The 15,908-nt window shown below is 41.6% G+C and overlaps 1 protein-coding gene across 10 annotated transcripts in view; it reads left to right on the top strand.

Moving 5' to 3' along the window:
- MBNL2 (muscleblind like splicing regulator 2) overlaps positions 1-15,908 on the top strand; it is a 93,976-nt gene that overhangs the window by 15,015 nt on the left and 63,053 nt on the right. For 9 of the 10 annotated variants that reach the window (XM_057401128.1, XM_057401129.1, XM_057401133.1 and 6 more), the window contains exon 1: positions 6,657-6,937. The exons of the other annotated variant lie outside the window; for it this stretch is intronic. In XM_057401128.1, the coding sequence (XP_057257111.1) occupies positions 6,764-6,937 (174 nt within the window). In that variant the 5' untranslated portion in view covers positions 6,657-6,763. Of the gene's footprint in view, positions 1-6,656; positions 6,938-15,908 lie in introns of those variants that run through there. 10 annotated transcript variants of the gene reach the window in all.

The following is a 15,908-nucleotide window of genomic DNA, read 5'->3' as shown; positions in this document are numbered from 1 at the left end:
TGTCACATTATTTGTCTGTAAAATTGCTTTTTTAAATTCACATTCCCATATTCTGACATAAGATGCTCTAGGATCTTAGTTAGCAGCGGATTTTGCACGATCAGGCTTAAATTAGTATGTGATGACTGAGAATCAGCCTTACTCTACAGGGACATAGCTTCATAATTACAGGAACTGGCAGGGAGGAGCCAGACCTGCTGCAGGTGGGGTGGTGGGGAGGGAGAGGGGCTGCAGCCTGTGCTGACATACCCTGTCACACCTGCTCTGCTCTTTACTCCATCAGGGGTGGGGCACTGGTTTCCAGCTTTAGCCTAGGATTAAGATATAGCCTTGGTTCCTCAGCAGGGAGTCTGGGGGAGGGCAAGAGAAAGCAGTGCGGGGGAGTCATGGAAATGGCAAGTAGCTGGAATTGAAAGCAATGCTGGAGTATGCTTGTGAAGTCATGATGGTCCTTTGGTGTGCAGCATCTCTTCGGTTTGGAGGCCTTGAATGCTATTTGAAGCGCAAACAATGGGGAAAATATGACATTTAAAAGAATGTAACAATGAGGTTTAGTTGAAGAGCTGAAGCAAAGTCCCTCCATCTTTTGGACTGAAACAGCTGCCAATGTCTCCTAAGAGGTATGACTTAGTGGGATTTGGATGCTTTTTCCCGGCCTTAAGGGTATGGGTTCGGTAGCTGTCAGTCTTTAAATTTTCCACTGTGAATTTCCAGGTAGTTAACTTGATCTGGTTATAAAAGAATCCCTATGTGTAAAGCTTAGACAGAGAATCTTTCCAATGGGTTTTGGCTGTAAACATAGCGAGCTGCAAAGTTTCCTTTGCAAATGTGGTCAGATGCTGAAGGAGTGGCAGCTTTTTTGAAGGAACACAGTGCTTGTCAGTATGAAGATGCATCTGTAGGGTGGGGGACTTCGGTTAATCCTTGTGTTTGGATGGTCTGGGATATGTGGGAGTGGTTATATTTTATCCCACATTGTCCCAGGTGAAATCACTGACTCAAAAACATTAAGTACAGGTTGAAGGGAATGGCTAAACTGGGGTTATTATTTCTTATAGAGCAGTTTATTTCCTGGACAAATAGGAGCAACATGAGAATCTGAGCTAAGGTAATGTGGATAAGATGTTGCTAGTTTGCGAACTTGCATTGTGGAGTGTGAAACTAGTGGTGCTTATAGTTAACTGTGTCAAAGGGTAGAGGGCTTGTTTCTCCCCGCTTATAGCTTCCAGGCGGAGCTTAAAATTTCAACTTGAAATTCTTTGTGCCTGGTGTCTACTGCAGGGTCATTGTTTTGTTGCTTGGTTAAAAGATTTCTGCGGTGAATTTAAGACTGTGGACATGATTTTCTGGAAGTCAGCATTATGAATTTGCGTTTACATGTGAGCATATAAAAGTTGCAGCAGCAGCCTGCTTTGGGTCAGGGCTTAGAATTGGGCAGTTCCATTTTCCTGGGGTTAGAGATGTGAGTTTGGTCCTCTTGACGGTGTTACCATGTTTAGATAAGCTAACTGGCTCTCTCGGAAGAGTTGCAGTATATGCATGCTGGGGTTGAAAACTGAGTTCTCAAGACATTCTCTTGGCATTAGAGTATCCAGCAGATCCATTTTGGTAACTGTAGATTGGTCCTGAAGGTGAGTTTTTTCCTGCTGGAGTTCAGGTGTTTACCTGAATTTGGGCAGCAGTCTGTTCTGACAGTCAACAGGCTTCTGCCCTGCTAGTAATCTGAAGGAGGAATACCCTGCTTCCAGAGCATAGTGAGTCTTTGGGTTTTATTTTTCTTTTTTAATGCCTTATTTTTAAAACACTATTGTAACTGATCAGATTTGTAAAGCTAAGTATATTTAGCATATTCCCTCTGTTTTTCAAACTTTTTAATTCTTGAGTTTCTGATATATACATAGAGGAAATATGTGGATCATGTTGATAAACTTTGACAGTAGGAGCAACAAACTGAGCCTGTCTTGACGTTTCTTACTGAAGATTTTAAAGTGATGAATAATACAGAGTGTTTAATTCTCTAAGAGTAATGTAAAACGCTGTTTTAATGCTTTTTAAGTCAACGTAGTGGTTCCACTAGAGATCTGTGTTGGGACTATGTAGAGGACTCTGCTGCTTTACTGGAAGTCATCACTTCCAGAGTTAACTTTTTGAGGATGAGTTCTTTACTCATTACTGCACGTTATCTACTGAAGCATAAATACATGTCCAGGAAGTCTCAGCTTCTCCATTAAACAGATACGACATAATCCATTGCCCCATAATCTGTTTGACAAGGGAAACTACTGTACGAAAGCTGCACATATTTTGTACAGAGCAAGAGTTTCTATTTTCCAGCTGAGAGATCCAGCTGGTTTATAATAGGACAGGGCTTTGTGCTCTCTTGCAGCTCCTAAAGATGCTGGGTGCCTAATATTCCTCAGAATGAGAACCTTTTCTGGGAGCTCTGAGTGCCTGTGTGCTTTGCCTTGTTTAATAATTAAAAGGGTTTTTTTACTGGGATTTTTTTTTTTTCTCTTGGAAAAGTAAAAATTATTTTGTGGTTTTGAACAGAAAGAAGATCTGGAGCCTACCACAGGCTCTTTCCAGCTCTCTCAGGAGAACATGGAATTGGCAAAAACCTCCTCTTCCTCCATGTTGTGCTGGCTTTCCATGAAAGGGAAGTGGTGCTTATCTGAAAAGAGAGGTTTAAAGTTAAATAGTTTTTACAAATACAAGTTTGTGAATTTAGTTCACTGTGCATGTGAAAACATTTTTAGATGTGTATTCTGGATCAATTCCATTGATCCAAGGGAGTGAGAGACTGCGAATAAACAGCAATAGTTGAAAAACAAAACAAAGACCCCGACAGCACAACTCTTACATTAGTTCTTTTATACTTACCATGTTGAGGGCTTTCTTCAGCAACAATATTTTGACTCTCAGTTGTCAATGTGTAAGTTTTGGTAGTTTGTTTAGTTTGCAGTTTGTAAGTTTTGGTAGTTTGTGGGATGTGTAGGCATAATCTGGAGTCATCAATAACAAAAGAACAAGATGAAACCCCCAAGCAAATGAAAAAGCAAACCTTCCATGATACGGGACCCTGGTGGTGCTTAGGGCTCTAGACTGGTGAGATCCTGTTGGTTTTGGCAGGACAGCCAACTGGTTGATACATTGGGACACAAATAGAAGTTAGAAGCAATGGAAAGAAGAGTAGAGTTCCCATTTGCTGGAGGCTCTGGTGTTCTCCATATGGTGGGTGAGTGGGTTTTGCAACACAAAAGGTCAGGGTGTCCTGTGATGTTAGTAATGGCCTGTGGCCTTGGAGGCATTTTTTATTATTGTACTTCTGTAAATTCCATGTTTCTTTCCCTCATTTACTTCCCTCTGTTTACCCAAACCACTGGATATTCCCCTGTAATCATAGTCTCTTCTGCTTTCCTTCGAAAATCCTTCATGCCTTTTTTCCCCAGTGTTCATATCCTCTCTCCATTTTGAGTCCATGCCCATGTTTTTCCTCATTTCCCATGAAGTTGCTCTCATCCTTCATTTTCTACAACCAGCCATTTCACTTTCCTGTCTTCCACTCCTGTTTTCTCCTTCTCTTGAGCTCTTTCCTCATATCTCAAACTCTGCTTCCTTTGGTTTCTCCCATAATTTCCCCCCCCCGGTTTGTTTTCCTTCTCACATTCAGGCTTTCCACGTGGCATCTCTTCCTTCACCTTCCTGGTGCAGGTGACGGGCAGAGGAGGTATGGCATGTGCCTGTATGTGGTCACGAACACACAGGCATGTAAATGATGGGGATGAAGCACTCTGAATTCTGTCTCCACCATGTTTGCACCTGCCTCCTGCTGAAGGCATGGCCTCCTTCAGAAAGGCCTCAGCTCTGTGTCTCCTAAGCCTGCAGGAGTAGAAACTGCTGGAGCATTCATTCTGTCAAGAAACCAAATAGCGGTGTTATTTTTGACAAGATGCGGACTTTTGAGACTTTTTATGTTTCCCTTTCTTTAGAAAACGTTCATGTAGTAAGAAGATAGGAAGTAGGATGATGCTGTATTTCACTCCTCTTCTGCCTGCCCCCCTCCACCCTCCTTGATGCTTTTTGGCGTTCTTGCTGCAGTTTCACTAAACTTCGTATGTGATTATTGTTCACTTTTTTAAACCATGGCTACTGCCATTTATAAACGTTGTGCTGTTTGCTTTGCCATGTGTGATATCTGGTTTTCTTTAGGCTTAACACCTACTACTCGAGAAACAACTTTGTCGAGTTTAGTAGTATGCAGCCTGGGAGAGTATTACTACTTGTGACTTCTCAGCAGTGTGTGGTATAACATTTACCCTTTTCCGCAAATTTCCATCTGTCTCCTACATCTATTACTGAAAACTGTTACTGGCATTTCTGAATTGGAATGGATGGCTCTAGGGAGAATATTTCCTTTTTCACATTCAGCCAGCTAAATTATCAGCCCAACAAGCTATTAGTAAACAGGCTCTTGTGGGGAGGCTCTCCTCATCTTTCTCCCTCTTTTTCCCTTTCATCAGTTATAAGTATTTTCTCAATTTATTGTATGTTCTCAGCTTAACCTAACTCTTCATTAGTGCTGTGGGAAAACATTGATAGAGTATTTCATTTGAAGAATACTTAGTTCATGTACTGTACCGTACTGCAATTGCGTAGAATTATATAAAAATGTACTAATTCTCTTACAACTCATTCTTGATGACCAGGTAAAGTTAAGTATCATCCAGACCCATCTTGCTGCATGTTGGACTTGAAACTAAATTTCTGAGCAATTAGAATTGCATTATCTTTATTCATGCTAGCAGTAGCAATTTTGGTGCAGGTATCGGTCACGTAGTAAAACCCCTTCTGGTAGCATTACAAAGTAATAGAAAAGCCTTTTGATGTGAAGACTTGGAAGTCAGACCTGGGATCTGTTCCTGAAACTGTGTGGGAGTAATTCTTACTCACCTTACTAACAATCCTGACTTCAATTAAATCAGATGAATCCAGGCACAGAATGGTAATTATTCTGGCATGGGAAAGCTGGCTGTTTTTTAGAGTTGTTTTTATTGATGTGTTTTAAAACCTCACTTATTCCAGTCCTTCCCCCTTTCTTTATTCTTGCACAGAAATAATCCATCACCTGTTTCTGACTGGTATTTGCAAAGTGAAAGTTTCTTCCTTTGAAGCTGAATAGAAGGAAACATCATGTCCGGCTTTCCCTGTCTGTGTATAAAATACAGTAATTCATTAAAAAATATTTATAGTAGCTAACCCTTTGATTTTCAGATTTGCTTATCTGTAAAATATCCTCAGTATTTTGTAGTCCACAAATAGGTTAAGTTCTATATTTAAGTCTTTAGATTTTGATGCTGAATCATCTATTTGTAAAGGTACATGAAAGCTAATTTAATCAGAGAAAAATTGATATAAACACTGCTTCATATTTGAAATAACTCATTAGATGATGAGTTAGTGGTGAGCCCTTTCATAGAAGCCTTTCTAAAACAGCCTTTAGCTTAACAGGGAAACTAACTCTATTTTCTGTATGTGGAAGGTTTTTTTTTCCCCTAAATTTTTTGAGTGACAATTTCTTTGTTTTGGTGTTTTTCCCTTGAGAAGCAGGGAGAGAGACAAAAAATATGAACAGAGTTCTACTATCCTTATTTCTAAGGAAGAACAAATAACAAGCGATAGCTTATAATGTAGTAACACAATCTAAAGAGACAAATGATAAATTAATGGAAACGGGTTCTTGTGTATTGTTTTGGAGACTAAGCACATTAGATTGAATTGTTTCACAACCAGCATGCCTAATTATTTTGTCTGCCACATTCATCTATTTAAATCATTCCCAACTTTTGGATTGCTGCCTAGAATATTACTGCAGTACGTGTTTCAACTGGTTATTCCCTTGTCATGTGTAACTTCACGAGGGAGGCTGATTTTCTTTGGAAAAAAGAAGTAAAAGTGAGCATTGGCAGTATGTTTATAACATCTGATAAAAAGAGATGATAGGTTTCGTAATGTTGATTTGAATGAGTTACACGTGAACTGATACTGTATTTGTCTTGTCAGGTCAGTGACTTAAAAAGTGCCTTTGTCAAGTCACTTCTATGAACGAGGACTGCTACACCAGTGTTCTCAAAATCCCGTCTTTGAGAGCCAGACTTTGCCTTCACCTTACAACTGGTGGAAGATACCTCAGCTGTCTCCATTTGCCAATGAGTTGATGGAAAACTGAAAGCAGAAAAAGAAGAATAATAATTATTGTTATTCCCAGAACATGAACAAATGACTGCATTGCTTTTTGTGTGTAATCAATACCAGCAAGCAGCCGTCAAAGAACTACTATCAAGGAGTGCCATTGCGTTGAAAGACCTTGGCTTAAAACTGGTGCATCTGTAATACAATCAACAAGCCCATGTGTTTTACAGACAGAAATGCGACTGAGCATGTTTTTTCCCAGCCAAAAGTCTACAAGCGGGACTTAATGATTGATGAGTGACTGCTTGCTGATAAACTTTCTCTGTTTATTCTGCTTTGTGTGTGTTGGACATTGTTAATCTTCCCCCACGTTTTTGTTGGTTTATTTTTTTAACTTTCTTTTTTCTTTTCAATTGGAATAGAAATTATTTTTTCTCCCTTTTTTTTTCCTTTTTTTTTCCTTTTTTTTTTTTTTTGTTCCCCCTCCTTTTTCTCTCCCTGTTCTTTGCCATTAGTTTTGGAAATTTCTTCGGCATAATTCACTTGACAGCAATTTCAAAATCAGCTTTTCATCATGGCTTTGAATGTTGCTCCTGTAAGAGATACAAAATGGCTAACATTAGAAGTGTGCAGGCAGTTTCAGAGGGGAACTTGTTCACGCTCTGATGAAGAATGCAAATTTGCACACCCCCCTAAAAGTTGCCAGGTTGAAAATGGAAGAGTTATTGCCTGCTTTGATTCCTTAAAGGTAAGAGAAAAAGATTGCATATGTAGTGAAAATGCAGTTACATTGTACTGAAAGTAAATGTGAAATGATGAGTTACAACTAAATCGGGTTAATCAGAAGGGGATTTTCTTTTTTTCTTGGTAAGTGCATATTAATACAAATGTTGTTTGTCGTAACTTATTTATTGAAGCTGTTAAAAGATTTCTTTCTAAGGATCTTCTTTTCCAGTGGGTTGTTTACAAAACCCAATGTGACTGTGGGACACAGGATTGCTTACAGCTGCTGAGACAATTGTATTCTCCTAAGTACATTTTATGAATTATCATTGTTTCACGGCAAATGAAAATTCACGGTGGCACAGTACTAGGCCATTACGGAGTCTTAATGAAACAAGTCATATGGAAAGAGTGCAGATTCTTTCGTTGAAATCAAGAAGTGAAAAAAGTCTATCCATTACTTAAATTTTGACAAAACAGGTTGTTTACCCTTGGTATTGTGGACTCTCAGATAAATTAGTAGCATTGATAATTACATGTATGGATAGAGTGGATAGCAGAGTAAGTTTAGAACAGAGTAAAGGGATTCTCTCCTTTAGAGGATATTTAGCAATTGTGTTATTAGGCCATCAGCTACTTCTAACTTCCTAATGACATCAGGCACGCTTTAGAAAACTATTTTAAAAGTTCTGTGAAAATACTTTGTGTACTGCATAGAAGATTAATGATCTCTTGGGATTTGGGGAGTACACAGTGTCTTCTGTGATGATACATTTGTGTTCTCGCGTTGACAGAAAGGAAAAGCTCATTTCATATAAATAATTAAAGAATGGAATTGAGCATTTCAGATTTTACTGTGAAAGTTTTAAATGTGGTTTTGTCTTTTGGGCATGGGAGAATGCCTTGGCCTGCTTTTTAAATTTAGCTCTGTAGATCAAAATTCTGGTCTGTCACCAAAAACTCCCTTACTGTAAAAAAAAACATCAGTGTGAATGAGAAGAAAATTCAGTTTTATTTGACCATGTTAATTTATTTTCATTATAACTTGTTGGTTTTTTGGTTTTGTGTTCTGGTTTGGCTTTTGGTTTTTTTTTTAGTTTTTTGGGGGGGTTGTTTGGGGTTTTTTTATGCATGCAGGATATTGTACTAGGCATCTTTCTTCTGGGCTTTCTCACTTCTTTTGAGGATTTAGAAGAAAGTGACTCAGGAAAAATGGAACAGCACCTTTGGAGTCATGGCAGGATGTCACTGAGTGCTATTAATGACCTTAATCCATGGATTACTGCTCAATAAAGTGTAACAGCTTCTTTGTAAATGTTCTTGTGTATTGGTTGCCTGCCAATGGGATAATTTTAATTTTTTTTTTTTTTCTTTTAAGAACAAGCAGGCTAGTGTCTGCAGCAAATGGTCAATAATCAGCTTTTACAAAAACCAGGCAAGTCAGTAGAGATTTTTTAATACATATTTTAACTATTGTAAAGGCGTGGGGCTATGAGGCAGGAGGTGGACAGCAGGGCTCACTCACCCACGGGCTGGCAGGGCAGTGGTTTACAGTGCAAGAGGAGCTGCTGCTGCTGAATCATTCTGGCTGAAGCATCACTGTGCCTGTCCTTGCTGCCTGAGGCAGCATCATGCTCCCTGCCAGCATAGGGCGCTTGCAGCGGAGGTGCCGGCTATTCGAGCGGGAGACTTCTGTGGAGGGATAGCTATGACCCATGAATCAAAACTGGAGTCACAGCCTAAGCTAATAATACCATGAAGAGAAATCCTGAGGGATTGCTGTAGATAACTTACCGAGCAACAATGCTGGTTGTCAGTGGAGAGAAGTACAAAACCATGTAAGAAATGTAGTCGAAGCAAGCAGGAGTGTTTTGTTCTAGTGTGGAAGGTCATCTGCTCCCAAGGGGCCAGCTCATTCCAGCCCAGCTGTGAAGGCTAAAGCAGTGGTGCTCCATCTTGCTGCCTGTCATCACCCTCTTTCTAGGAGGCAGAAGAGAGCATACACCTGGGCTTCCCATCTTGTGTCTTCTAGTTCAGTTTGTTGGGTTAAATTGCTGGTAAAGATGGGATTATACCAAGAAGCCAGACTGCGGCCTGAAGCAAGTACCCGTGGAGGTACAGATTTCTTTCCACTAACCCTGGTGCAGGCAGAGGGAGGCCCAATAATGGGACAACAATGTCTTCAATTGCAGCTCCTCACTGCTGAGCATGAGGTGCACCCATGCATTTTACTATGCTGCCTGACCCCGCAATGCATAAAAACTTTTGGGACCACGACAAGTGCATAGATAGCTCCTGGCTCTGTCATTTGGTATCCTCGCAACCATTATCTCTGTTATTCAGAAGAGTGTTTGTAAATTGCTGTATATCAAATGAGACTAGTTTGGGTTGGAGAGGACCTTAAGATCACCCAGTTCTAAGCCCCTGCCATGGGCAAGGTCACGTTCCACTAGACCAGGTTGCTCAAAGGCCTGTCCATCCTGGCCTTGAACACCGCTAGGGATGAGGCAGCCACAGCTTGCTTGGAAACAGTGTACAGTAAGAACATGCCTGGTGAGCTCAGTTTGCTTATACTAATGGTTGAGGGACTTAAGTCATTAGTCACATAAATCTACTTGATGGATAACTTTTGGAAATACTGGTGTTAATCATTCAGTTTCAGAGCAAGGCTTTGGCAGTTGGCAAGGTAACTTTGCATGTAAATAGAACAGTCTAGGACTATAGATAAAATCAGAAAAACTTGAGAGTTATTTTCTTTGCTGAACATTGAATGGCTCTTAAATGCAACCAATTATTTAGAGTTTATTTACATAATATCTAGGGCTTTGGAGACTTAGTGTTTTAACTGTCTTGGTTTGGTGTACCTGCTGTAAAAAATAAATTATAACAAATATCTTGGGTCTTTTTGAATAAACATCTTCCTACCCAGAGAAGACAGAGAATATTTTTAGTCTCAGATTGAGGTATGTGTTACATTTAGGTGGTGCCTGGTAGTTACAGCTGCTCCCTAAGAAGTCAGTCAAACACAAGATACAGTGCTCTGAGACAGGCTTTCCTTTATATGATGATAAATCTAAAGAGCCCCTGTTTTGGGAAGGTACATGCACTTTCCTGCATGCTGCCTTCTTCCCAGATTTCTAGGGCAGACGAGGGAGCATGGTATTGGTATCTGCCACCTGGATCAGGCTGCCAGAGCACCAGTATGGAGATACGGGACAGAGTCCAGCAAAGGGCCACAGAGATGACACAAGGTCTGGAGCATCTCTCCTATGAGGAGCGGCTGAGGGAGCTGGGGCATGACACTGGCACAGGTTGCCCAGAAGTTGTGGTAGAATCTCCATCCTCAGAGATACTAAAAAAACATCTGGACATTGTCCTTGGACAGTTGGCTGTATATGGCTCTGCTTGAGCAGGGGTTTGGACCAGGTGACAGCCAGAAGACCTTCCAAATTCAACCATCCCATGATTGTGTGACCCAAAGCATCTTCACACTGATTTGCCTGTAGCCTCAGGGTTGTTCTAAATTAGTAACAACTGACTGAAAGAAATTGGGACTGAAGGAAATAATCCCAGCCAGGGACACCTGCCTCCATGCTGTGCCATGTTCTCTGTGCTCCCACCACTGTCTTTGTGATGGTGCTGTGCACCACGTTGTGAAGTTGATTGTGGTTAAGCCTAGGTGGTGGTTGTAGTTGCTGTTGACAGAAGGGAGAGGAGCTGCATGGCACTGTGTCACTTTCTGCTGGTGATGGTTCTATGGCCTTAGGCCAGGCTTCTGGAGTAATATGATTGCATCAGAATCCAAGTTTTCCTGTATTAAAGAAGTAGGTCTTTGTAGGTCTGTTGGTTCCAAGTAAAAGGTCAACAGAATTTGATGAACGCTGTTTGCTTTTAACTCAAAGGGGATTTTTGGCTCTGAATACCTGTCCTTGCAAAACTTGACTTTAAACCCAGCAAAAGTTGCAACAGCAACTGTTGGACTGATTACAGTTTTCAGGAGCCAAAATGCTCTCTGTTGAAGACTGTCTGGGCTCTGAATATCTTTCATCTGTGACATGCTCCAGGCTAGACAGAAATAGCTAAAGACTAATGAGCCTGGTTCAGATTCAGGCCAGAAACTTGCTGATTTCAAGCCAGGTTCTGCCGCATGGGCTTCTGAGATGCAGCTCAGCATTTGTTTCTCACTCTCTCATGAAGGATTAAGCCTGTTCTGTCCTGAACAGGGCATTTTTGGGGTGTTAGGAGGGTGTAGGTGGATCCCTGTGTACCCAATGGATGGTGATGGATGTAGCAGTTTGCCAGATGTATATCCATTAGCTGGTCATAACATCACCTCCAGCAACAGGGCTCCTTCCAGCAAAAGCCTCTATGACTCAGCCAGCTGGTGCAGCCATGTGAGCACACCCAAAACTCTACTGGCCAAGTGGCCTCTGAGCTTTATGTGATGAGAGTGTCTCCAGGCTAATCTGGTTGACTGTGCCCGAGGTGAATGAAGGGGTACTTCCATGGCAAGGCCCAGAGCCCTGACAGTGGGCAGGAAGATGGAGGATGCTGAAGTAGCACTACCGGAGCCTTGTCTGCTTCCTTAAACCCTCCTGAAGCCTTTTCAGAGCTTTTATAGGCTCTCCTTTGGATTCTGCAGTGTTTGTGCAATGGGAAGGGTCTTTGAAGAGGCCTGTGTAACTGGGAAGTCTGGATTTCAGGAACTGCACCATTTATATTTTTATACTTCTTGCTGGGTACAAGTTGCTTTACTTAAAAGTGAAGAACGTAGATATAGAGCACTTAACATATCACAAAGAGATCCCTCCCTCCACTTTGGACACTGTTAAGCAAACCTGTTTTCAAGGCTTTCTTGCCCTGGTGGTAATAAAGAGCAAAATCCTTTCAAAATAATACTAATTAATACATAGTGTCTGGGACAAGAATACACAACACTTGGCTGTATTTGAGCCAGAATTGAAAACATCCAAAACGTTAAAATGGATGGTGGTGTCTAGGAGTAGGAGACGGGAAAAGCTTGGCAGATAAGAAAATATGGTCTTGTGCATTTTGCTGGGAGTTGACTCTCATGTTTTCAGACGAGTCTGGGTTTTAAAATCTGGTGTTATTTCTCAGCTCAGATTTATACCCTTTTTGCAGGTCAGCTACTAGAAGGATATGTTGTCTAAGCTAACACAAGATAGCAGAGGAAGTGTCTTGAAGATACTGACGTTGCAAGTTTTATGATGGTAGCAAGAAAATGAAAGCATCTTTAGGACTACAGACAGCTTTTTCTGTATTCTTTTATCTATTTACTAGTGTCTAAACACTTTCAACTCTTCTATTTATTGAGCCAGCAGACTAGTGTGAACTGTTCATTTGCATTTTCATGAAAGCCTTGTAAGAATATGCCTATCTGGTCTCATTTGGCGCTACAGAATAAAACGTTATTGAAAGCTGTACACAGAGACCTGTTTAGCAAGTTAAAAAGGTTCCAGGAAAAAAAATAAATTTAGGAATATCCACTTAGTTAAAATACCTGGAACTGCAAAGAATCTGTTTAAGATGGCCTCAGCTTCATTTAGGAAAAGGAAACAAAAGTTTGTAAAGTGAACAGGCTATTTGTGAGAGAGTGAGCTCAGAGCTGGAATGCAGTAGGTAGTCATTTGCCTTCCTGTGATTCTTTTGTGAGTATCTAAATGTTTTACAAATGTCAAAGATTCAGGATCATCTCATGCTTCGAAGTAGGTGATACCTGCTCTCACTTGGCAGGTGAGACAATCTGGATACTGTAGATGAGCACCATATGTACAGGCGATTGGCTAGTTTTGTCTGTGCTAGGAAGCATTTAAATGGGTGTTTCTAGTGTCCTAGCTGGCTGAATTTCTGCCCATCTCCCAGTTATGTGGTGTGACACTGTTCAAATTCAAGGTGAGGTCAAGGGCTGTGCCTACGGCTAGTGGGGAAGAATGACTGAAACAGGCAAGCTCATTTCTCTTGGGTGACAGAGTGGCTTATTCTTTCTGGACCCATGAGTTTTGCCTGCTTTGCTGCACAGTGACACAATTTCAGCAGGATGGGGTACGTATAGGCCGCTTTTTTCAGTAGCTGTGGGTTTTGGGGATGTGGAGGTTGCAGGCTGAAATCTTTCAGGTGGGGGATGATTCAGATCTCACTCTTCTGAAGAGCAATAGGTTCAGCTGCAGCTTCAGTTTTTCACCTATCTCCCTTTCATTTTTTATTTTTTTTTTTACAAAGTCCAGAAAACTTACAGGTAGTCTGAAAACACCACCTGGCAGAAGCTTTCCTGTGTCTGAGTTGTTGCGAAGTGTGGGCATGAAGAAGTGGTGTCAATCAATGCCAGTTTTAGATGACTGAGAATTAACTCTGTAGGTTCCTCCTGCATTCGGAACAGGAGTGGCCACCCTGGCTCACATCAGAGCCACATTTAGCCCAGTGACCCTGTAATGGGCAGTAGTGGATATTTAGGAGGTGGGGTAAAGGTTGGACTTGATGATCTTAATCGTCTTTTTCCAACTTAGTTGATTCTATGTTGTGCAAACATGCAGTGGCTTCCTGGAGTGCTCTTCTGGCTCCTAGTGGTATGCTCCTCAGGGACGTTGAGAGCCAGGCATGATATAGTTGTACTTAATGGCTTTCTGTGACCATCTGTCCCCTGGATTTGTCTCACTGCTTTCTGAACTGTGTACACCTCTGGTACTCACAGCATGCCATAGTAGGGACTTCCACAACTTTGTTACATACAGCATGGAAACCAACTTCTGTTCATTTTCAATCCTCTTCATCTCATCCCCAAGGCAGAAGAGAATCTCCTGTAAATTGTGTTATGGATTAATTTGGGTGGGTTTTCTCCACTGACTTCTCTCTGGAAGTGGCGTATTTCTCTGCCATGAGATCAGAGGAAATCACTTGAGAGAAGACTTAGTGTATAAATGAACTCTGTGAAAATATATTCCCAGGACAGGTATGATTCCTGAAGGCCCTACTTTTTCAGGCTATGGGAATTTTTTTGCTCAGAATAAAGTGCTAGACGTCAGATGCTGCGTGAAATTATGCCACCCTTATTTCCTGAGACAATATTTCACCTTATACCCAACCTGTGCAACTGTGAGCTGTTGCTAAAAAGAGATGGTTACATCCAGTTCTATGTCCTATCACAGCTAGCTCCCCTTTTTTATTTCTGTTCGAGTGATTATATAGCCATATGACTTCTTTGAATTGTTCCAAAGGAAAGGGAAGAACTGCATTAAACATAAGGTGAAATTATTAATTTCGGCAGCAACATCTAGCATAAATTGAGATACAGTGGGGTTTAAGAAAGGGGAATATCTTTCTGAAGATCACTACCATCTGTAAGTTTAGGGACTCGGTATTCTCTGTGTTGTCGATCACCTGTTCTTGTTTGTTTTCTGCAAAAAGCCTCTATTTTCAAGTGTTCGCCTGTAGTCCTCTCAGCAGGCACGAGTTCCTTTATCACTTCCTTTTTTTTTCTGTTTGCCTCCCTCTTTGTCTATTCATGGAACTGTCTCCATTTGAGCCCTTGTGGCTCAGAAGGGTTAGAAGGAAGGCAGGGTTAAAAACCAGCTAGCTGAATATGGACATCCACATCCCACAGCAGACACCCTTAAAAATCTATGAGCTTGGCTTAAACTGGTAAGAAGAAAGTCTTTATGAAATAAGCCTTTAATTGTTGTATTACACACTGCTCTGCTTTTCCATAAGTAAATGAAAGCTGTGGATGCTTGCTCACTGCAGAGCAGGCCATGCCACTTGCTAGGATTTATCCCTCTTCTGAGAGGGACATTTCTCAGCTGTGCTGGAGAAAAGTCTGAAGGCACAGCTGAGATTGGGCTGGACTCTGCAGCAGAGGAGCACAGCCATCAGGTCAGCCTTAGAAGAGCAAGTCCTGTCCTGCTGCCAGTGTCTCTGCCCTCAGACTGAACCTATGAAAAGCAGAGAAGTTGAAGCAGTTGAAGTTCATTATTGTAGAAAAGCTGGGTGCCTCCTTCAGGCCCTGTTTTGTTTCGTCCTTTGGCTCTCTCAGCAGCAGCATTGAGAGCATGAGGCTGCCCTGGCTGTCACTGCTATCTGCTGTCGGCACCTGCTCTGTTTTTTAAACCTGCATGCTTTGTTTTAACTTGATTCTCAAAGAAGACCCTGTTTGGGCACTTGGTCATTGAAGCTATCCAGACCCTGCTTCCCTCTGAAGATGTGGGAAAGCTCCTCTTCCCAATTGCATAGTTTAGTGGCAAAGCATTTCATTGGTCAGAGCGGATGCCTTGCACAAGCGGGAGACCTGTTCCAACAGCTTATGCCTCCTTTGGTCCGTTAGGACTGCCTGATGTGAGCAAGTGGGTGTTTACCAGCAGTTTTCAGGGCTGGTTTCGGTGTGGTAGAACTTGCTGAGCAGGTCGCCTGGCCCCTGAACTGGGGAGGAAGGTGAGCACTAGGAGAAGAAATGGTTGAAAGAAAAAGAACAGTCACTGAAGGATGTAATGCAAATTATCTTGTTATTCACTGAATTGTGTTGTCCTGAAAGACTAAAAGAGCATTTAGTCGTTCTTGGGCAGTGGTCTTGCTGGATTGAGTTAACCTTGGTGCTTCCAGAAGTGCCAGTGGAGACTCGCAAAGAGCATTCCCAGGTATTTTGCCATACCTGTTCATCTCAGGTGTAGCTGTCACTGAGTTACCAGTCTTAAGTCCTGTTAGATGAAGAAGAGCAACTAGGCAGACTAATTAGAGCTACAGGAACCTTATGTGAAAAGGGTATGGTGTTTGGTGGCTGTTCTTCAGATTTTTGGGCACTTAGGGGTGCTTCATATACCCATCAATTCACTGTCTAGTTTTTGTTGCTGCACCAACCCATGCTCCCCTGAGCTTTGCAATAACCAGTCTGTGGGTGTAGTGAAGGCAAGATTCAATCAGAGTCTCTGACTCATCCCGTCACTAGGATTTTGAACACAAGAGCAATTGCTCGCTGCCCACTCCTCCCC

This window comes from Pezoporus wallicus, unplaced genomic scaffold (genome assembly GCF_028554395.1).
Source record: "Pezoporus wallicus isolate ANWC-B61680 ecotype Strahan unplaced genomic scaffold, APGP_CSIRO_Pwel_v1 contig_6944, whole genome shotgun sequence".
Lineage (NCBI taxonomy): Eukaryota > Metazoa > Chordata > Aves > Psittaciformes > Psittacidae > Pezoporus > Pezoporus wallicus.
This window is presented reverse-complemented; position numbering and strand designations above follow the sequence as displayed.